At 37.0% G+C, this 23,128-nt stretch overlaps 2 protein-coding genes across 3 annotated transcripts; one reads left to right on the plus strand and one right to left on the minus strand.

Moving 5' to 3' along the window:
- Window positions 1-6,569: 6,569 nt before the first annotated feature.
- On the plus strand, window positions 6,570-8,347 carry LOC114731943 (uncharacterized). Its single transcript, XM_028919201.1, has 2 exons — window positions 6,570-7,322; window positions 7,465-8,347. The coding sequence occupies exons 1-2, from the start codon at window positions 6,677-6,679 to the stop codon at window positions 8,088-8,090; spliced, it is 1,272 nt and encodes a 423-aa protein (XP_028775034.1). The 5' UTR covers window positions 6,570-6,676; the 3' UTR covers window positions 8,091-8,347.
- A 2,271-nt stretch (window positions 8,348-10,618) lies between these two features.
- LOC114731941 (O-fucosyltransferase 10) lies at window positions 10,619-16,907 on the minus strand. 2 transcript variants are annotated; one of them, XR_003738948.1, is made up of 11 exons: window positions 16,388-16,907; window positions 15,681-15,765; window positions 15,401-15,468; window positions 15,194-15,282; window positions 14,305-14,502; window positions 14,015-14,219; window positions 13,726-13,893; window positions 13,246-13,413; window positions 12,478-12,668; window positions 10,996-11,545; window positions 10,619-10,903 (listed from the first exon to the last, which is right to left on the minus strand). XR_003738948.1 is itself a non-coding variant. In XM_028919198.1 (10 exons), the coding sequence occupies exons 1-10, from the start codon at window positions 16,763-16,765 to the stop codon at window positions 11,383-11,385; spliced, it is 1,713 nt and encodes a 570-aa protein (XP_028775031.1). In that variant the 5' UTR covers window positions 16,766-16,907; the 3' UTR covers window positions 10,851-11,382. The 2 variants fall into 2 exon arrangements, 1 of the variants encoding a protein (XP_028775031.1); XM_028919198.1 differs by having other exon boundaries at window positions 10,851-11,545.
- Between the last annotated feature and the right edge of the window lie 6,221 nt (window positions 16,908-23,128).

The following is a 23,128-nucleotide window of genomic DNA, read 5'->3' on the forward strand; positions in this document are numbered from 1 at the left end:
TCTGGTGATAATATGGATCTTTGAATTCCATACGTAATCTCAAGATACGAAATCACGCGTGACAAACTAATTGTGGAGAATACAAGGCAAGCTAGCTATATATGCATATAGGGTGAGGTGATGAATCGATCTTCCAGTTTCACATGTGTGCGTATACATAATATCACTGCGTGCACACCAAGATTCGTCCAAATGTGACCAAATGGTCCAAACTGGTGAAAGACGCAGACACTCTCTTCCAAATACAACGGGACAATCATCTTTTTCGCCACATGATTGGACCCACCATCCTCATCTTCCTCCTTTAATAATATATGTTCATCCATCTCACTTACTCGGAGTCCCTTTTCTTGAAATACAATAGTATGACTTTAACATGACGTTGGGTATCCATCCATATCATCGACCTTTCGCACAAGCCATGGTCGACACAACGGAGAGGAGCCCCTTGTGTTAACCCAAATCCCAACTCATCTGCTCTCCACACTGTATACAGAATAAACTAATACATCCGCGAGATGTGGAAGAAAAATGCAGATAAAGTGTGGTTGACGGAACAGACATTCCACAGCTCACGCGCAGAAAATCAATATATATATATATATCACTTTCTTCTTCAGCCACTATTCGGTCTTCCTGGGGACAATCCCTTTTGATTCATTAATTCACTTTAATGATTGAAGTTTATCATATCTATTTCGATAACGGTAAGATTATCCATTCTCTTCTATCAGCAGCAAATGTAGAATATGTTATTCCAAAGTAACTCATGTCCATGGTCTCGTGCATGCGCGCCCAGGTAATTGAATAGCGAAAAAGGAAAAAAAGAACGAAAGAAAAGATCTGCATTCATCAGTTCACATATCTCATTTGATTAGGGTAATGTAAATATAATAATATAACATACCAGTGGCTCAACCAGGGGTTGGAACAAAACACTTTTATGCTCAAGTTCAGAATTTTCCGTGAGTGGCATGTTGAACTGAGGATGAGGGTGTTGTTGGACCTGCACCTTTATTACCAAAACGTTAATTAATCATCAATGATTAATTGTGAAACGGAGTCGCATTCCCAACTAACTTGGCCCACCAAGGCCTGCTCCCCCATGTGATCATCTCAAGGATCTTTGACTAATCTGCTTTTGCTTCCTTTTGGCATTGATCATAAGCGAGATACTATCATTCCCCAATTTAATACTCTGCAGAGACTGCACCGCAGCTCTTAACTCCATCGCGCATAGAATAGCTTTTGTGTGTCTTCCGAGTCAGATGCTTCTTAAATACTTTCGCTTTATCATTTATCATTTGTGGTCACTTTTAATCTCTCTCTCTCTTTGGCTGTGGAAAAGATCTGTCGTTGCATGCCTCGCAAGGACCACTACAGGACACCGGAAGTTTCAATTTCTTTCACTTTTGACATTTCCACGGTTGCTAAAACCATTCGCATCATGATTGCTCCAGTTATTATCCACAGTGTAAAGGTGATTATATAGACTCGTCATTTGCTCATTAACCCCACTCCCAAAAGAACACAACTTTCTTTTCCATTTCCAAATCTCAAATTTCTTTTGTCCATATTGAAGATGGGTTGAGGATCTCCACTTTTCCGAAGCCTCTAGCAATCATGCGATGAAGGTGAAATTTTCAATCGCAAACCTTTATGACAGTGCCCAAAACAACCTTATTCCTTGGACATCTAGATTGTTTGGTACCTTGATCTTTTTTCCCTTCCTTCCTTTGTATTTAAACAAACATGGTACAATCGTTTATGGTATTATTTAGCATTACGGGTTGATATCTGATGGCGACATATACCAAACATTTCCCCCCACCTGCTGGAAGGCACTCCATACATGGGGCTCGAAACGTGATCACAAGTTCGCTTTATCCTTCACCGACCCAAACTCCGTAAATAAACTCCATGGGGCTCGAGACGTGGTGACAACGGACGTAGCTAACAGCAAATGCCAAGTCTTATATTCAGGCCATTGTCTCCTATGGAGAGCTACATCTTACTAACCTAAGTGCTTGTTTTCATAACATAACGACAACCCTAGTTTAACCCTTCTCTCTCTCTCCCCCCCCAATGGCTCACAGTTTGCTCAAATTATTTCGTCTTTCACATATACTACTATATCTGAACTAATAATTAACGGCTGTATCGAGATGTTATTTCAACCAAATGGGGGAAACTTTGTCTGCTAGGGATTTTGTCATATCTGAAACTTGCATGAATGATGGAGAGATGGAAAGGTCGACTTCCACCCACTTTCTATTTTGCTGTCCTTTTGAGAATGACTCGACCACCATATGATCACACGTAGTGACAGACACATTGGATGTTACATAAACATCTGCCATGATTTATTGTCTCTAAGCCACATATCGCTAAGGCATTTTGTTGAAACAATGAGGGTTGTGCATGTGCGCCTATAGGGAACTATTTCGTTGTTCTATAGGAATACAATCATATAAAGACAATACGACCCAGACCCGTTAAGAAAAAGAGCGAGCACCCCACCATCAGAGAACATGTCACTTTACGAGTTTTTGTTTCATACCAAAAGGGTCGATTGTCCCCCCAATGATTACTCACTACTTTTTTTTAGAGCCAAATGGTAAATTACAGGAGGAAAGAAAAAGCGCCGCTCCATGTTTAACACGAAATCAAACAGTTGGGTCATGGTGGGATCGAGGTAGATGAATGTCGGTCAACAAAATCTGATGGTGCATCACAATTTATTTGGGAGGCGAAGGACAACATTAGGGAACATACAGAGAACCAAACAACCATTTATTCAAATGATTTCATAGCTGGCGAGAAAATTATTCCGTACAAATGATTGACAATGTAATCATGGATTCGAGTCCTACCAAAAGATTATATTCATTTCGTTTTGGTGGCAATTGTGTGTAGTTTTTTTACTGACCACACCAAGAGCCAATCTGTGATAGTAATAGAAGTGTGCACTTTGGCTACAATGAACAAGTTTTGAACACTGGAAAATTTAGTGCTATAAAGCCAAGCTCTTGATGCTGCATACAATGTGGAAGAATTCTTATTGCCTCCGGTGGAGCGGGCAAAGGAAATTGGTCAAATTGCCTCGGTTCTGAACGGCACTAGCTTTGCCTTGGCTGACGCCGGCGAGCAGAGCAGTTGCTGGGCTCTGAGAGCACAGAGAGACGCGAGTCGACGAGAAGCGGATCCTGGACTTGGACGAGACCCTGCTGGGCTGGCTATTAGTTAGTGACTTAGGACTAGTTCTTTCGTGGACTCGGGAGACCTCAGCCCTTTTTTAAGTGCAGAGACAAAGCCCAACTTCGCAGCCAGCTCTTTTTGTGTTAATCGGACCGAACACCCAAAGCCGATGCACCCAATAGAATCAACAAGATGTCAATATCAACGTCAGAATCATATCATCAACATATCAAATTAAAATATACTACCTCCAGTTCTTAGACACCTTGTTTAATTTTTATTTTGATTTTAAATATAAGACCCATTCCATTTTATTTTTAATATTTATGTTTTTTTTCAAGATAATCCTTTTAACACTGATAATTCTAGCTAATATATTTGATTAGCAAGAATATTTTAGAAAAAACAACAGCTATTTATTACAAATAACTAACTTAAATTTTTTTTTAATTTTCTCAAATTAGTTAATTAGCTCTTATAATTGAGACTAGAAATAGTACTATAAAATGCGGAAATAATGCGAACTCATAGATTGCACCACCTATATCAGCCCACGACATGCCAATTTAATGTACCTACAAGTCAAAGATAATACTCAATGCAAGATCCATTTTATAGTGTTTTACATTATAAAATAAGTTTTACATTTAAGAGCCAATAAGTAATTCTTATACTAAACGTATACTCCCGTATAGTTCTTTAAAATGCCAACTGCTTCTAAGAGGCTGTGGCAAGTTTTCACTAATCTTAAGTTTTGTGTGTGAGAAAAGGTACTGCTAACAGATTTTTGCATCTATGTGATGTGAAAATGACTTATAAGTCGTAGTGATGATCATTGTAAAGCGTCCTGGTGATGGTAATGGATTCCGAAGACAGCTAACTACTGGACCAGGGCTATAAAGTTTATTGGGCCTTGAGGCCCATACAGTTAAAGATTATTTTATACTCTTCTGATCTTATTTATAAGACAGAAAAATATTGGGAAAAGATGTATTGTCCATTTTATATAAATATATAATTTTACTGAGGTTTATTGATCTTCTCGATTTTTTTTTGACTGCATCTCCGGAATTAAATTGGAAAGTTATTAAATTTTAAATTAGAATTAATAAAATTTAAAATTTTACTTAATCTGCATAAAATATATTAAAAGTAAGTTATAAATAGAATTTTTGGACTGGTACCCGAAGAAGGGGTTGCAATGTTCGTTTATTTCCGTAGTTCGAACGACTTTTGGTGGGACCTTTGATTCTCATGTTGTCACTGTTCGTTGCCAAAATTCCTTGCGTGTGTCTCGTTTAACAAACGAAGGCTCTTTGTGTCCCAGCGTCTCTTAATTTTCGCGCTCTCTGTTTACTCCTTTGTACTCGTAATTAAGTGTCGGGTCCTGCCTTTAATCCACTACAATTGCGTCCATAGTAAGCTTTTCAAACCCATCCCTCACGGCTCACCTTTTTTAATCTTTTGAGGGAAATATTCCCTAAGTTAGCGTTCAGCTTCCCTTCTTTATTCTCATTATTATTCTTATATTAAACACTGTTTAGTGTGCTTTAACTGACCAGACTCTGATTTAAATTTCAAACCAGTGCTCTGCCCTGACTCTGATGCCTGTCCTCATATCCATTTAATTATTATGGTACATTATCAAGCTTTAGTACGTTAACTCAAACGGGGCAACAATTAAAGTTCTTACCTTATTGTCCCACTGAAAAAGTTAATAAAAAAAGCTCGAAGACATGTGAAAGCAAGATGGCAGCTTTCCAGAGCTTAAATAAGTTTCCGATTTTGCCAGCCAAACTGAGAAGCTGAGAATCAAAAGCCCTTGCCCCAGTTTTTGTTGTTGTTGGTGATCATTCCTTAGGCTAAGATCAAATGTAGTTTCCATCTATCGACGTGATGAAGAAATAAGAAGCCACACGATGGAACAGATATGGATGGAGATTAAGATGATGATGTAATTAAGCGCTGAACAGAGTTGTGGAAACTTCATTAAGTGGGATGCATGATTTTGAGGGGAAAGGAATCAGGTTGAAGAGCTTTTGTAATGTGTGCTTAAAAAGACAGCATTATGGGGTAATTAGTAGAGTACCTAGCAGATTGTGCCCAGCGCTTAACCCAAAAAAAGGTTCACCTTGGGCTTCTAATAACGACAGCCCCAATTAATTATTCCAACCCCCATCCACCCTTGACGCTATCAAAATCAAAATTGAAAATGAAACATATAATGAACTAATCATTAATGCACCTGGATGCAAAATTTGGTTACTCATATATACTATAGTTATATGGAGCTCGATCATCAAATTGCAGTTCTGGTATATGCCAGTTATATATGTGGTTCATCATTCATGCCAGCGACTGTGTCAAACCTAAGTAGCCAGGACATTTCTGTTTTTATAATGCCCAAACCGACATTTCTAAAACAAACGGCTTCATTCTTCCATCTATAAAATTGATGGGTGAATGAATAGTTTCAGAGCTCGTAAAAATGGTAGGATTTTAATATTTAGGCAGGTCATTGAATTGACAAGAAGCATCTTTCAATATAGTAAAGGAAGCAATTAAATATTAGGGAATAACTATGTGCTAGTTAAAAGCATGCATTGGGCGGTTCACTGGCTTCAAAAGTACCGATAAACACAAACACATTTCAAGTTCACAGGAATTTCAAGTAAGTATTGAATCCAACCGCCACGCAAGAAAAAGAAGAAGAAGAAGAAGCATCAAATTCAATAGTTCAGGGTGGGAATATCGAAGATCAGTGTGATATTAACGGAATGCTTAATATGAAGATAGTAATATATGGAAACGCAATCAATGGATATATTCAACAAGCCGATGAAACTGCCGACTTGAACTCAGAAAGTCATATTCTGAAAGCCAGCTCACAAGACTAAATAGGATAAAGCTCATCAGAATTTTATACAGAGGCCTAAATTTCACACCTCTTTCATTTCAATCTTACAATGCCGTATATATGGACTCTAAGCCGTCCAATAATTTCCCTCTTCGACACTCCCTAGGAGCCAAACAGACAGGAATGAAACCAATATTATTCCATTGCAAAAAAGTAGATGTTCTATTTCTTTTGAGGCATGTATGTTTCAAGTATAAAATTATTAAATAAGTACATCTTATCCCCTATGTAGAGGAAAGACAAGTTTTGAAAACACTAAAAGGAAAAAACACGCAGCTCAAACTGATGGTACCATTTCAATACGGGCTCTTTAGAACAAGTACCCTTTTTTACTAGATTATTATATATACAGACAACAAGAGATTAAAGTTCCTAATAAATTTATAAATTGTGACATTATTTTGCGAATCTATGTGGTAGTATAAATATTACACGTGCGAGCTTCAGCTCTCAGCCCTTGCAAGTACAGGAGCGCAAGCGCTGTCTAGTTATAAACACCCTACTGCGCGGTGCTGTGAGATAAGTCCAAAAGCAAAGCAGCCACTTGCATCTTTTCCTACGATGAGCAAACCTAGAACCCAAAGGAAAGACTCCAAACATGTCAACCGAAGCCAGAATCAACAACTCCAGAGAACAGAGAAACAAGCCTCTTGGGCAGCGATAAGAGGCCTGTTGCCTTGTAGAAGTGTCCAAATTCAGCAGCCGCAGCTGGAAGCAGTGAAACAACCAAAGCAGAAACAAGAGCAAAGGAAACTACAAGAAGAAGAAGAAGCAGTCTCAGAAGAAAGCAGAAACAAGTGCAAGAAAATGAGGTGCTCAGGTTCACTTTGTAATAACACCAAGATCGTGGCAAGGCCTGAAACAGTGACTCCTGACATCAACAAGGTCAAAAAGGCGTCTCTGGGTGGATGTACCTCGGCCAACAATGATGCTTCTCATTCAAACAGATCCTTGAAAGCTCCTTTGCAAGAACTGAATGGGGTGGCTGCTACTGCCTCTTCTTCTAACTCTTCTGTGAGTGGGTCTTTTAGGGGAATGCCGTTCAGGAGGTTCTCTGGTTGCTATGAGTGTCGAATGGTGGTTGACCCTCTTCTTCCTTTCACTAGAGACCCTTCTCTCAGGAGTAGCATCTACCCTTGCCCTCATTGTGGGGAGATCTTCATGAAGCCTGAAAATTTAGACCTTCATCAGGCTGTTAAACATGCAGGTACATCATCACTTCCACTCTATAATCATCCAGTAGCTTCATAATTCCTTTAGATTGATATGTTACTAGAAAGACATGTTCTTTGGATTGTGATTTCCTTTAACTGGGTTAGCTCATCATGTGTTTATATTACTTGTTTCAGTATCTGAACTGGGTCCAGAAGATACGAGCAAGAACATAGTGGAAATCATATTCCACTCAAGCTGGCTAAAGAAACAATCTCCAGTCTGCAAAATAGACCGCATCCTTAAAGTCCACAACACCCAGAGGACAATTACTAAATTCGAAGAGTACAGAGAGTCCATCAAAGCCAAAGCCATAAAGCTTTCCAAGAAGCACCCTCGTTGCATAGCAGACGGAAACGAGCTATTGAGGTTCCATTGCACGACCTCTTTGTGCTCACTGGGCCTAAAAGGCTCCACTAGCCTTTGTAACTCAACACCACAGTGCAGCGCGTGTGGCATAATCAAGAACGGCTTCAAGGTGTTTGCCGGTGGAAAAGGTATACTGACAACAGCGACAAGTGGGAAAGCACACGACAAAGCCGAAGTGTTAGGTGACGAGAATAATGAGAAGAGAGCAATGCTGGTGTGCAGGGTGATAGCAGGGAGGGTGAAGAAGAATATAGAGGGAGGAGGAATAATGAGTACGGAAGAGTATGATTCTTTAGCAGGGGAAGTTGGGGCTTATTCCAATTTGGAAGAGTTGTATGTGTCCAATCCTAGAGCTATTTTGCCTTGCTTCGTCGTTTTCTACTCTGGTTTTTGATGCGTCTTCTTAAGCTAGAGCCTAAGGACTGAACCTTTCCTACTCTGAATTTCTTTGCTTGGTTAGCTCTTTTTCAAATCACCTTAGTTGAATCATTAGTACGTGCCAGCGTGGCGATTGGTGGGGAAGGATGGAATAATCTCAGGTTTGAATGCATTGGAGGGTATCACTTATCGTTACCTTCCCAATTGAGGGCTCACATGACTCAGAAGTGTATATTACTGATCACTGTATTAGCATTACAATTTACCTTTCCCTTTTTGCCTTGCCTAAGCACACCGACGCCACTGCCTTGTGTCAAAGCTATTTCTTTATGAAACTTTCTATAAAAAACGAAGTATTTCTTGTTACTTTACTTGCTAGTTGCTGCTATAAAAGTTATGGATAGAGACTATGCTGTTACATCCATAATATTGTAATTACTTGATTTTTGAGAAAGAGATTTCAGATATTTGGTTAAATTGAAAACTGAGGAATAACTTGTATTTAACCTATTCATGACTGCCTGAGGCCTGACCCACATTAAAATCTATAAGCACTCGTCTTCTGCAACGATCAAATAGGAAATTTAAACAAGATGGTATCTTTAGAAAGGCAAGATGACTTGCAGAGGTTTTGTACTCAATTTTCATTACACTGAGATGAGAGTTATCTGCGGAAGACAAACAATTTCTCAGCACAGTCAACGTTCAGAAAGTGTTCAAGCTAAAAAAACAGATAAATTGAATTATTGAAGTGATTAAGACCTAAAGAAAAGCTTATTTAATGGTCTGAATTATTATTCCTGTTTTTTTTCCCTGTCAACATCTCATAAATGTGACGAAGAAGAGAGTACTCATGTGTTATCATTACGAGTGAGTGAATGGCTCCATGAATTACTGCAAAATGAAGATTGAGTCCGGGGGAAGTTATCATCATAGCAAAACGTAGGAACAGTATGGCGATATATTTATAAATTTTTATCGTTTCAGAAAAAAATTGTTGTACTTGGTTAGTTTTCTATTAAAAATTTAGTATTCTTCCAAACCCAAGGGGGATCACCGACAACAAGGAACAATTTGTTTCCCTTTTTAAATGAACAACTTAGCTCCATCCAATACCTCTTGAACCGGGGAAATAACCGGTTGGAGTGAGAGTAACTTTCAATAAGCCGTTAGAAATACAAAAAATGGACAAATGCTAAGCTGTGAATTGCGAAGGAATAGAACAGAAGGGCTTCCTAATCGAGACATGGAAACGTGAAGCCATTTTCGTGGCGGGAGCATTTGTGTAGTTCTGGGGTCGCGTGGGGTCTAGATTAGCGTGTTGTGTTTTTTCTATTCCATGGATTCCAGAACCATTTGCGCTGCTAGTTGACTCTAGTTTTGTACTCATTGTGCAATGATTTGGGATCTTTTCGAGGTTTGCTGGCTAAAGTGGAGCGACTCGGCATGGGGTTAACAGGCACTAGCAATTTCAAGAGAAAATTTACGTCAAACCCCACGAAATAACTGCAGAAGGGAAAAAAAACACTATTTTAACAGATGCAATGCTTGTCTCACCACGGTTCGAGAATAATGGGAAGGCAGGTAGCTCAGATATGATTGATTATTGTATAGTGAAACATCTTTTTCGTGGCAAGAGTAAATACGACGCCAAGAGGGAGAAAAAGAGAAGGCGAAAATGGAGGTTATGGGGTAACTTTTGCAGTGCGTGCTTGTAGCCATTGAATAAAGTAGGAGGCTCAGAATCAACTGGCCATGTTATGCTTGTAAAAGAACAACAAGAAAAAGTCAGAATGAAGACTTCACTGGGCGACCAAGTGGATGAAATGATGAAAAGAAGATCAAACTAGCGCCAGCATGCATGGCAAAGAGTCCAACAATACCACTAGAAACATGTTTGTTGTTATTATTTTTGGATTTAGTATCGGGGACTAAAGGTCTAAAGCTTAGCGAAGATTAAAGAATAAGATTGACCTTACAGAATAGGGAGTGGGCCTTGGGGTGGCCAGGTTACAGTGACAATGATAAGGAGCGAGGAGTGAGAGGGTGGGGCTCACATGCATTTGATCCTGTCTCTAGTGGGACCTACCCATGTTCCTGATGTACCCAGTGCTTCTCAGATGGAATAACAGGGCCTGGTGGACACTTGATAGGACCACTTCACTTCTGGCTGTGCCCCCTTGCTTATGTCTGGTTTGCGAGAATTTAGGTACATTATACTTGGGCATTGTTGCAATTTGCTGACCATATTAAGCGCATATAATGGGATTTTACCAGGAAACAAAACAACAAAATATTTCCCAGTATAGCGTTGCCCTATTTTTGCCCTGCGACAAGAATATTACGAGTCCCAGACATCAAGTGCTTCCTGCTGCCTAGTTGAATTTACCCCTGAAATATTCGTGTCTACTCTCTGGTAACACCTACACGGACAACTTGATCTTGACGTGGGATTAGAGGGATGGCGAAATAATACAGTTTTAGGAGAAGGGTTATAACTTACACAAGGCAGGAAAACCCTGCTATAGTTTATCTGCAATTATGCAGGGGCGGATAAGTTTCAAGACAAGTAAACATCTCAACTCCTTTCGGATAATTTTCACTACCTGCTTTTCAAACATCATCATCTGAGGAAGCTTCGCGTACAGAAAGTTTTGAAGGTAAGAAAAACAGTCTGAATAAGTGAAATTAAATCTTAGAAGATGAAGGAGGTAATGAGCCATAACACATCCAAAGCACCTATAGGATGCCTCCCTCGGTTGAAACAGATAGACAGAATCCAAAAATGCAAAACTTGATCAATTCACTGTTTCAATTCCCCCTCCTACCCTAATAATTTTACAAAGGAAATAAAATATGTAGAAGATCCGCATCAGGTTCTAAAAACATGGATAGAGAGAAATCAAAATACAACTCTCCACCTGAGTTCTATGCTTCTCTGAGAAACACTAGCAAAGTTGTGCGGCATCACCACTTCTACCTTCCCATGGCAAGCCAGAAAACCATCAGACCATGGACAACATGTAACATGCACAGAAAATCCTCATCCAGCGGCAGGAAATCAGACAAAATGGAATTTCTCGTCTTCAGAACTGCAGTACCCCCATCTTGGCATTAGGCAGTAACAACTCATCTTTACCCTCAAAATCAGAAGATGTAGCATCATTACACAAAGAAGGGTGAAACACCAAGGGTGTTGAACTGACACGAATCTGATGATTTCAGTGGCGCAGAAGGCAATCAGAAGAACGGCATTATTCATTTAAGTTTTTCTTCGAATGTCGTCATCATGGCTGACTAGATTGTGGTCAATTTTGACTGTTATGCAGCTGCTGTAGACATCTACATTCTGGTAACGGGTATGTGTAGACTGAAGTTTTCCTGTTAATTTTTCTGACTCTTGGTACAAGGATTCCTTTCCGGTCATTGTCACCAAGCATAGCTTCCATCTGCTCCTTGAAACTTCGCCAACTGCAAAACCGATATCCAAACATTTTCTATCACCCAGTGTCTTCAAATTTTTTCAATGCCTAGCCCCAGGCCTAAATTTTAGTAAACTTTCCAATATACTTATATTATTATATATCAGATACAAAGCAAAGTGTTAGAGGGCAGCTCAAAAACTTTAAACTATAATAGTGGTAAAGCCCAAAAAAAAAAAAAAGTGAGAAAGTAGCAACTAGACCTTATAACACAAATTATGCAAAACCTGAAATTGCAAAATCCCAGTGAAAAATTTATGAGAAAAATACATGGCTTCTCTTAAATTTTGTTAAAATGGCACAGATGTCATCTTCATTTTCAAAATAGACACTTCACTTCAGTTTTGTATTTTTTCCCCCCCAAAATATTCTTTTATTAATCAGTGCAAAGATTTAGACCTTATTATTAGTGCTCTCCAACAAGATTCATTCAGATGCCAATGCCATGGTTTTTGTTTTTGTGTGTGTGGGTCATTTCCCTGGTCCCCTTTCCCCTGCTGAATCACCAAAGTTTGACAACATGGCCACACCAGCTCAAATGGTGCCCCTTAAACTCTCCAAGTTTTACCACAGATCAAGATTTTGGCAGATTTGCTCAATTTCATCATCGAAATTGAATTGCAAGTCTTTAATTAAGAAAAATAGAACAAGTCTTTAATTGAGAGGTTCTCTTTCAAGTCTATGGGAAACAGTCAGTATGAACTTTGCAACCTATTAGAATTTTGTAAAGTAACTCTTAACTAGATCAAAATTTTTACAATATTTTAAATGAAAACAGAATGAAAACAAGAAAAAAAATTAAATATTCTTTTCAGCAGTTTGAAATGCTTTACTGAAGCATAGAAGGTCTATAAATGATGAGAGAAAAAGAAAGAGGAGGTGAGAGTTTTTTTTTTTTTGGGGGGGGGGGGGGTTGTATACCTAACAGTAGCATTCCCCAGGAGAGCAACAAGCTTGCGCTTATCAGGGTTAATGGTCTTTGCATGTCCATCATACAGAAATCTTCGATGACCCATCAGAAAATGAGGGAAGTTACCACCCTGAGTTGTTACGAACACCTCACTAAACAAGCATACTGTGTAGTCCAGTGCTGCTAATTGAGAGGAATATTCCTAAAGAAGGATGAAGTTGAGTATCAGCACTTTAAAATTCCCAATAACAAATTTAGCATTGTAGAAGAGGGTAATACACTAATAGCAACAACACTAAAATTAATCTTCTGAATGATGAACTTTTGAACCTCTCATAAATTGCAGTATAAACTTGTAAGACATTAAAAACTGCATGAGATTGAAGAGAGAACCATATTTTAAGAAAAAGGTGAAAAACGACGTCCCTGATCAAGCTTTGTTTGGATGATTAACCAAGGGAGGGAAAAGAATGGCAAAAATTATAACTTTCAACTTCAATATAGCCTTGAGCATTATAAATAAATTTTTCAATGAGCAAGTCAGGAGGTAGTTTGGAGGCCAGTGATAAAAGCGGGATGTGTCCCCTCCACACTTCTCTTTTTTGGATGGGTAGGAGGGGCATCCCATCCTCTCTAAACTACTTTTCCTCCCAACACGAATTAAACTGCTGAATAAGGGGAATGATTTCTTTCATCCCTTCTTCCATAGATGCCATCCAAATTCACTCTTGAGAAGTTTTTTTTTTTTTTTGGGTGAAATACTCTTTAAGAAAATTTACCTTAAAGGGAGCAAGCTCATCTGGAGCTGCAAGTGATTCCTTCGTATGCAGATTGGGAAACATCTTTATTAAAGGAGCCAAATTTCTCTCTGCCTGATATATTTTCCCAGAAGCCAAATATATTGACGTATTGTTATCAAATCCCATGCCACGCAACATCATCCCTACCTACAAAGTGAAGGAATATACAGTAAACATGAGTCTTCTGTGTAACAAGAACTTTTTCACAGTCTTGCATAGATTTGATCTTCTCCTATTTTTTGGGCCAAGTTAACTTGCATAGATTTGTTTGGTTCTCTCATGTTGCTACTCCTTAACGATTTAATGACTGTTAATAAAAATGCAAATACTTAAGACAAAAGCCACTAGAATCAGGATACAGCAATTAGGTTAGTACCATAATCTGGTTAACGTTGTATTAAGAATTTTTTTAATAATTTAGAAAAAATATGAAAAGCATTAATTCAAATAAATAAGTACCTCCAAAGGGGTAAGTGGGCATTTTCCTTCGATTCGATTGAGGTTAGGTAGAATGACACGATCTTTTCGCTTAAATTTCCCCCTCCATCCTTTTTCTCGAACTGAATCCATCTCCAACCTTTCCACCTCTCCTCCATCATATATACAACAGGAGAATGCCACCATGTCCTGTACGTTTATAAATAATTAACATGCAATAATTACATGAAACTGGTTAATGTAAACCCCCTGACCATGAAGTACTGACACCAATAAGTTGTTCTCTACAGGGCAGAATGGGCATCAGTACCTCCTCAAAGCGTAGGTGCACAGTAACATACTTCCCATCTGTTCTTGAGCTCTTCTCAATCATTCGGTCAACCAGTTTCTTGGCTAGTATTGATATTGAAGAGGCAAACCTCAGTGCTTTATAATTAGTTAGACATCTCAAAAATTGAATGTGAGGAGGGACACTCATAGCCAATCGGTTCGCAAATGGTGATATTCGGATGGCCCTGCATAGGATTTACCAAGCATTCTTCATCCCAAAGATTATAAAAAGTTAAATAATAAAGGATGAGAAAGCCGTCCAGTACGTACCCTTCCTTTCGCATGATTGGATAAACAACTCCTAAGTAATAACTGACAGGAGCCCAAGCTTGGACCCGGATGGTAGTGATATTACTGATGTTGTAATTATACCTCTCCATTAGTACCTCGGGAAGTTCTTTGACTACCTTCACATAACCCTCAAGCGTGGATATAAAATGATCTTCATCGTATATATCCCCAAATTCACTGTGAGACAAGTAATATTAATTTAACATTCAAAAGCGGCTCCAGAAATAAGATCAGGAAAAAAATGAGCAGAGAAGCATTGCTATGTTCACTATATTGCATTTAAATATTAGAAATTCCTGTTCTGGGCTGTTTCATAAAGACATCACAAATCCAGTAAGGTCTTGTTTGATCTCATTATCACTGCTAGTTGGTTAAAACATGTACCAAATTAAAAACTTGACTTATCACATGCCAAAAATTTACAGGTGCTAACTAATTTGGCTCAACAAATCAGATTGTGGGAGATTTGCTCCTGACTTTAGGCTTTATAGCCCGTGTAACTAGATGATAACTTTTAACATGCAAAGCAATAACATTGTTAACGAGATCAATGTATTAACCTATTTTACTTTTCCAACTCATTTATTTTAAAAGAGATAAAACAATGTTAACATAGCAGGGAACTACTAGCACAAGAAACAACTTTTCTCTTGATACTGTGCAATTAAATTGCCAGACAACTGAGATCCTCAGATGCAGGAAACATTCTACTAACTAAAATAGAATAATCTTTTCCCTCTCAACCACATATTGGAGAGTTGGAAAGCATGAAATTAGCCCAATAATTCACAAGGTTTATGCTTTAAAAAGTTCTGAAGAATCACTTTTAAGGCCTAGCTTTTGTGTTTCTCAGATGATAAGTAGATACCTTGGATCTCTCCAGACATTGTGGAATTCAAAGTGAGGTATAACGAGTATAGCATTCAAAAGTCCAGCCACGGCCACAGCATTGCAAATCTGTGGAAGATACATATGATAGAAAGTATAACAAAAAATTATGGATGATGCAATGAGCTTTAAGTCTTCAATCAAAATCAAAGAGCTTAATTCAAGAGGGAAAAAGAAACTATCATACTGCAGAACGTTGCTGGTTAAGGCCTCCATTAGCCTCCACAATTAGGAAACCATTATGGCCTGAAAACGCTGAAATTGAAAAGAAGCATTGGTTTAATGTTATACACCAAGCTTAGCCTAGTGCGAATCCCACTTTATTGTCAAAGAATAGTTGGGAGTTGGAACAGGGTGATAAACAGCCCGAATAGCATAATAATTCAAAGCAAGATTTGGAAAAATTATGGAATATCCGAGTAAATAAATCCTAACCAAATAGGATAACAAGCTATCTAAGTGCATACCAAAATGTTCATGTTGCACGGCGGTAATGTTTGGACAAGGTTTGTGCTCCCTCAACTTTCTTTTGTACTTCCACACCGAAGATAACTGTTGAAACGACCAAAAACAAATCAGTTCTCCTGCGTAAAGAGAACGAGTTTCTTATTTTATGCATCTATGAAGTAGTCAATACTTGATAGTCAAACTGGTTTAAGAACAGATAATTGATGGAAAAGCCAATTTGGATAAATGAGAGAAACAGTAAATCGACTCTAAAATGCACTTCTTCGCCAGCAACCTAACAAATAATGGCAAACAATATGATGAAGAGGAAAAGGCCCTCCCTTTTTTTCATCACAAGGATCTTACCTCGTGAAATAATTACAGAGCCGCATTTTTCTTAAATTTTGCCATGAGGCATTAGCGGCTAGTTAAGGGTGAGAGAAGAAAAAGATTTAAACAGAACTTTGAGTTACCATCATCTTTTAGTTTGATTTTTATCAGAAGAGAAGAAATTTTAGCACCTGGCTTATGCTGCGGTGAGCATGCCACACGTGAATTTCACTTTCATTATATATAGGCGTGCCATTTTCTACACATCAAGTGGGGAGGATTGGTATATTGATGCTCACTAAAAGTATTAGTTCCATTCCCTTCCAGAATAGGATCACAGAATAAGGCGAACACGACAGAGAATGCAGTGCAAATAAGAGAAACCCGGGAAACGAACCTCCACTGCGGACGAATTATCAGACTCAATATCGGGCCAAAGCTTTTGAAAAATCTCGTGACTACGATAAATTGCGCCGGGAACAGAGGCATGGCCAATGAGGGCAGAGAACGGCCCAACGCACATGAGCAAGCCAGAGATGTAGAGAAGTGGCAGAAGGAAGAAATAGCGGAGATTCCGGCGAGCAATGATACCGGCGGCAAAACTTTCTAGACGACGGGTGGTATGAGAGAGAGCTTTGGGCCGCAATCGTCGGCGGCAATGAGATATGTTAGTGGAAGATTGACGGCGCGGTGACCTTGGTGGGCTCGGAGAGCTGCTGCTACCACTCTCGGTTGCGTAGCCATTTCCAGTGTGAGCAGGGCTCTTAGATTTCATCGCAAGCTAAGCCAGCGATGACGATGATCACCTCCTGCAGTCTCAAAACCAGTAATGAAATACAGGGAGGGAGAGAACAGAACAATGTGAGTTCTAGTTTGAGGCCAGTGAAACAGAGACGTGCCTGTAATTTTCGGGGAGGTCGTAGCTATGACTTGGGAAGCGAAGTGTGAGTGCTTTCTTTGCTCCGGCTCCCATCACCCAGATTTTTATTTTTTTTATTTTATGTAGTGAATAGAGAAGCAGGGCCCACTCAGCTGCTCAGAACAGAGTGTGTACGGGTGTAAGCATGGCCAGGAGGGATGGTTTTGGCTTCGACTTGAGGGTGGAGACACAACCGACGAAAGTGACGGTTGGGAAAATTGTGAATGAAATAACGGGATTGGTAATTTGGTATTGTTACGGCTTATTTTACTCCTCCGGTCCTAATATAAGACCCTTATACTGGTGTGTATAAGGGTCTTACATATCGGAGCATATTGAATTGGATTGGAAGCTTGTGGCTTGGCCACTGTCAATATTATTTCATTTTGTTTCAAATAAATTATTCAACTATAAGATAAATTTTATTATCTCTAATTCTTAATATAAAAATTAGTTAACTAATTTAAGTTGATTAAAAAAATTAATTAAATTAATTATTTTAATAACTAGGTATTGTCTTTTCTGTAGTTTTTTTACTCGTTAAGTATCATTTAATAAAATATTTAATATTTCTAACTACTATAAGAAATATCTTTAAAATGATAGATAAATATAAAAGACAAAATAAATTGAGATTTTATATTTAGAATTAAATTAAAAATTAAACTAAGAATCAAAACTAATAATTATTATTGCTCGCCACTTTCGCTTGTGTTTGTAGTTATAGGCTTTCAGGGATGAGCTGGCGCGAAGCCTTTATTAAACCAAAACAAGTTGTGTTGACATATTAAGTTCTTATACTCTATTTAGATGAAAAGAAAAGTTGAGAGTTCTGTTGGATAGAAGAAAAGTTGAGAGGAAAGAAAATAAGAGGAGAAAAAATAGAGAGAAAGAAAAACTAGAGAGAAGTTGTCATTATCCTTCTTGTTTGGATGGATGAGAGAAAATAAAGATGAGAGAAAATTAGTAAATATCTAAATAACTAAAATATTCTTATCAAAATATATCATATTTAAAATTAAATTAAGTTAAATATTGTAATAAAAAAATTATATTAACATTAGCATAGTCAAATAACTTAAAATCAAGTTATTTGATTTATATATTTTTTCGTATTATTATGTTTTAAAACCAAATTATTTAATAAAAATATTGTTTTAAGATAAAAAATAAAAAGCGAATAACTTTTTAAATATAATAAAAGAAAATAAATGCGGAGAGGAAAAGAGAAGAAGGGTAATTATGAAAATCTTGTTTTTTATTCCAAATCTCTACATGTACGGAGAGAAAATAAAGCACGGGATCCATCTTATTTTCTCATCTACTTTTCCTTCCTCCTATATTTTTTCTCTATCCAAACAAGAAGAAACTTATTTCTCTCCATGTTTTCCTCACTAGTTTTCTTTTCTCCCCAATTTTCTTTCAATCCAGGCAAGGGGTTAGTGTGTCATTTGCGCACATTTTAAATTGCAATAGAAAATACTGCTCATGTTGATATAAGACTTAATTATTAAATTAATTTTAGTTTTAAATGTAAGATCTATTTTTTATATTTATTATTTTTTTAAAATTATCCATACTAATGCTCTATCAGTCATAATCAAATTGAAGAAAGAAGGAAAATATTAAAAAAAGTGATTATGATATTTTTAAAAAGTATGTCGTGTTTTTTATAATCAACCGACTTACTTGATTTTTTTAATCTAATCAGATTAGTTAAATAGATCTTGAAAGTGTTTTTCCAACAAATAAAATTAATTCGGTTAGCAAGAGTTTGGGAAAAGAGTGTATGGAACATGAATATCTATTTCTCGAAGAAAAATTAACGAGTTGTCATTGTTTAACGTTAAAATTATTACATCTCAGGTGAAATAATTACTCATCTCCAAGTCACCATTGAAACCTAAAACTTTAAAATAATAACCATGACTGTTTACGACTTTGTTTTCATTTAAGATAATTATAATTGTTACTACCTCCAATCCTAATTACAAGAGTCAGTTGACTAATTTGAAGAAATTAAAAAAGTCAGTTGAGTTAATTATTTTTCCTAAATATGTATTGTCTTTTTTAAAATATCGTTACTAATCAAGTGTATTGACTAGAACTATAATTATTAAAAGGACTATCTTGAAAAAAATTGAGTAAATATGAGAAACAAAATGGATTGGGGTCTTATATTTAGGACCAAAATAAAAGTCAAACAGGATCTTATATTAAGCATCGGATGTAGTATTTCTTAAACTAAAGTAATCACCTATCTCTAAACCTCAACTGAAATTTTCAATTTTGAAACAATAGCTGTCGATGTTTAAAATTCAGTTACTACTTCACATAATAAAAATTATTACTTCTTAAGATAAAATAGTGATTCTTCCTCAAAGTACCCTCTCCTAAATAGATTTTTTTTTTCCTAATTGCTTTCTGGAGATTACATTAAAAAACATGATGTTCCATGATCCCAATATGCGCGTGAGAGAGAAAAATATTCACATATTTGAAGAGGATAGGAGTTTTGCGTCATCCTCCCAGTGAAATACAGCAGGGACGGAAGAGAGAAATAGTACTTGCAGGTGAAGCAAACGAGAGGGGCCACCAGGAAACCGACGATTCTGACTAGAGCTTGTGTGGGTTATGAATTGGCTCAAGTAAGGAATAAGGTTAAACCCAACAAATGAGCAAGGAATAACCAAATCTTTTGACAGGCTATTTTCTTTTCTTTTATGCTAGGCGAAATAACTAAATCTTTTTAAGATCTTAGCCAATAAATAACAAAATTTTAAATGACCCAGCTTTTTCCTTGTTGGATATCTGGGAATGTTGCCTTCGGATTCATGCTGGCTGCGAATTCAATCGGGATGCCATATAAATTTGAAGAAATGGAAAACCGGGAATTACAGTGAAGACAAAAACGACAAATTAGAAGTACGGCGAAAAGACGGTCGGTAACGGAACGGGGTTGCTGGCGGGGGAACGGGGTCATACTCTGGCAGAGGCGGTCGGCAAAGTGAGTCGCCTCGGTTTCGCTGCTCACATCATTTTATTTAAATCGATTGATTAAAAAAATCACGAAAAAAAACGTTTAAAATGAAAAAATTATAAATAGAGACTCATTACAATATTAGTATAGATTTTGATAATAATTGATAATTAAATGATAATAATTTTATAAATTGGTATTTATGTGTAATTTTTTAATTTTTGCGGTTTTTTTGTGATTTTTTCTGAAAAAATCGTAAAGAAAGAGCGGGGAATATGAAAAATTATAAATAGGAGCCGTTACAATATTATTATGGGTTTTGATAATAATAATAATATAGATTTTGATAATAATTTTTATAAATGAGTTTTTTGCCTGTAATTTTTCAAATTCTACTGTCTTTATTCGTGATAGTCCCATTTTTTCTTGATAAAATACTCAAAAAGAAACATTTTAAAACCCTCTCATTTGGCTTTTTATTCAGGCCTTCCAATCTAAATATTCAGCTTTTAATCGCCGCTTTTTCTTTCGTCCCATCTTCCGCCCTTTTTTCAACAGTCATGTCATGCTCCTTATAATGACAATTAAAACCCTCGTTTACACCGTGCCTTGATGTGTCTTACCCTTTTGTCAATGTTAAACCGTCGCAGCAGGAATACATGAAAGAAGGTATTTAAAGGTAATTAAAATAGACAGACGAAAACGAAAATAATCACTAGTTAGGCATGCCTATTCCATGCATTCGCTGGGATTGAAAATGACAGCAGAAGCGTACAGGTAGAGGAGGGACCAGATCAACAATCACCAAAACCGTAAAAGCAAGGTCGTTGCATCCTTCTTATTTAATATTTTTTTTAATTATTAATATAAAACCTAATTAATTTATTTGAGTAGATATTAATAAAATGAATTAAATCTTATATTAATATTAATTTTTTAATTAGTTGTACAGGAGGGTAATACAGCGGAGCCTACGCTTTAGTTGCCGATCACGAAAATAGAGGGCAACTGGTAAATTGAGTCATGTGAGAATTTGAGCATTAGGAGGGCCGAGGTGGGGGGGCCGCCTGAATCACCGGCGAGATATGCGGTTGATCTCTAGGACCTTTTTTGCATTTTTTGGTACTAAATCTCTAGCGCCTTTTGTCTATGTTTGAAATTCACGGAAGTGCCTTTGGCCCCAAAAAAAAAAACAGAGAAAAGTGCCACACGACTCGCAGGAGTTGACAAGATTGTTATTTTTTGACGTCGATGAGGGCATTTATGTAAAATCAAGCTTCTCCATGTGTCCTCCATCGTTCCTGATTAGATGGGCATTGTTGAATAATAGACCGGCAGATCCATCCCCCACTGTGCTACTGAATGTCATGGAATTGCTTTCAACTTTTCACTTCTCAGTTCTACTTCCAGTTTGGTCCAAAGGGAAGAAAGTTCCCTTTGGAGAATCAGATTTTCAAATGAAAAATGATAAAAAAAAAAAGAGCTAAAAATTAATAAATAAAAAATGTGAACAAAAATTTGTTATTACTTATAGATTTAGTGTTATCAATACCAAAAAAATTTTGTTATTAAATCTGAGTTGGGATTTAGTAATTTCCTTTTTTTTTTGTGGTCGTTTTTCCATTTTCAAATTTTCGTTTGCAATAAACAGAGACGCAATTTTCTCGCTGACGAGTTTCCAAAGATAGAATATAAAAACAAGAGCGATGACATTGCATGTGCCGGCGTATCTAGAATTCAGCTGTTATCTTGGATCACAACCCTCTTATCTCTACTCAGGTCCTTTAATTTTTGGTTAAGAGGGGAAAAAAATGAAACAATAGGCTCAAGATTTGTTGTCTGAGCAGTGTGTTTCTCCAATACCCACAACGTGTTGAGGAATTTTATGCTCGCCGATTACCAAGGAAACCATGAAAAAAAAATCGCTGCTGTTGCTTTGCTTGTTATTAAGAGACTGTGTTTGTATTCTTCCATAACTTCCACGTCTTGTTCAAATGCCTTGGAGTATGTCGCTATCTGATCGCAAGGCGTGTGTTTGGTGCTCTACAGCTGAATCCTATAATTAGAGAGAGTTTAGTGAGGTTGCAAGTAACTGAGGCATTCGGGAAATTGATTTGCAAGTAAAACCGTGTAATTGGATGGCTGATTACGTCCTCTTGTACATCCCAAGTAACCACGCAAAAGCCCAAATGGGTTAATCCTTTAATTTCATTGAGCCAACAAATTTTACTCTTCCTTACCTGGCTTTCCCCTAAATGCTCACTTTTCCTAACTCGATTGAAAATTTCCATGGAGTTGCCTAACAGGTTTGTTTTAGGATGTTAATTTATTGAATGTAGTTTGGACGATTGATTCTTCGTATAGTATAGCAATCATGAAGCTAATTCATTGAGGGGGGAGGGCTGGGTGTTCGCCGCATACCGAGCGCGGCTTCTACGTACGTACAAGAACAACACGCAATTATTCCTTTGGGTTCTAAACACGGAGCTAATTTTTTTTAAAAATAATTTTAAACATAAAAAGTCAATTCATTGCACACCTCCAAGTTTAAAAATCTTTCTCTAATTATTCATATTAATTACATATATTAAAAATGTCTTCCACCTGTTCAACTAAATGAGCTATTTTAACAAACATATTTTTATTATAAATAACTAAATTAATTAATTGTCTTATTGTTTATAATTTAATTATCTAGTCCTTACCTTTGAAATCAGAGTACAAATTAAAACACAAAAAATGAAACACACCCACACAACTTAAAGAGTGTTTGGGTAAGATCAAAACCATGATTTCAGAAGTATTTTTACAGTATACGAAATAAATATATAAAAAAATTTGTTTCGATTTGTGAAAAAATACTTCTGAAAAGTAATTATTGGAGTATCCAAACACATTTTTAGAAGTATTCAAGTATAGTGCACATATATTGGCGAAATCATACATATTTCGGACAAGGGTTAGACCTATATTGTGAAATACTCTTTCGATCCTAAATATAAGACTCTTTTTATAATATAAATTGTACTATAAAAAAGACTTATATTTAAGACCGGAAGAGTAATTTTCAGATCTCCTAAGCTGCAGAAGTTCCAGGAACTGAGGATGGAATTGAATGCCTCTAAATCAAATAATGGGTTGTTCAAGGTCGAAGTAACTGAAGGGAAAGCCTGATCTTGTATATTTGTACAAAAGTGGAAGGAATGACCCCCCCCCCCAGTATATGTAAATGTTATGGG

The sequence above is a fragment of the Neltuma alba genome, unplaced genomic scaffold, assembly GCF_004799145.2.
Source record: "Neltuma alba isolate B1F8T4 unplaced genomic scaffold, ASM479914v2 tig00012864_pilon, whole genome shotgun sequence".
In the NCBI taxonomy this organism is placed as follows: Eukaryota; Viridiplantae; Streptophyta; class Magnoliopsida; order Fabales; family Fabaceae; genus Neltuma; species Neltuma alba.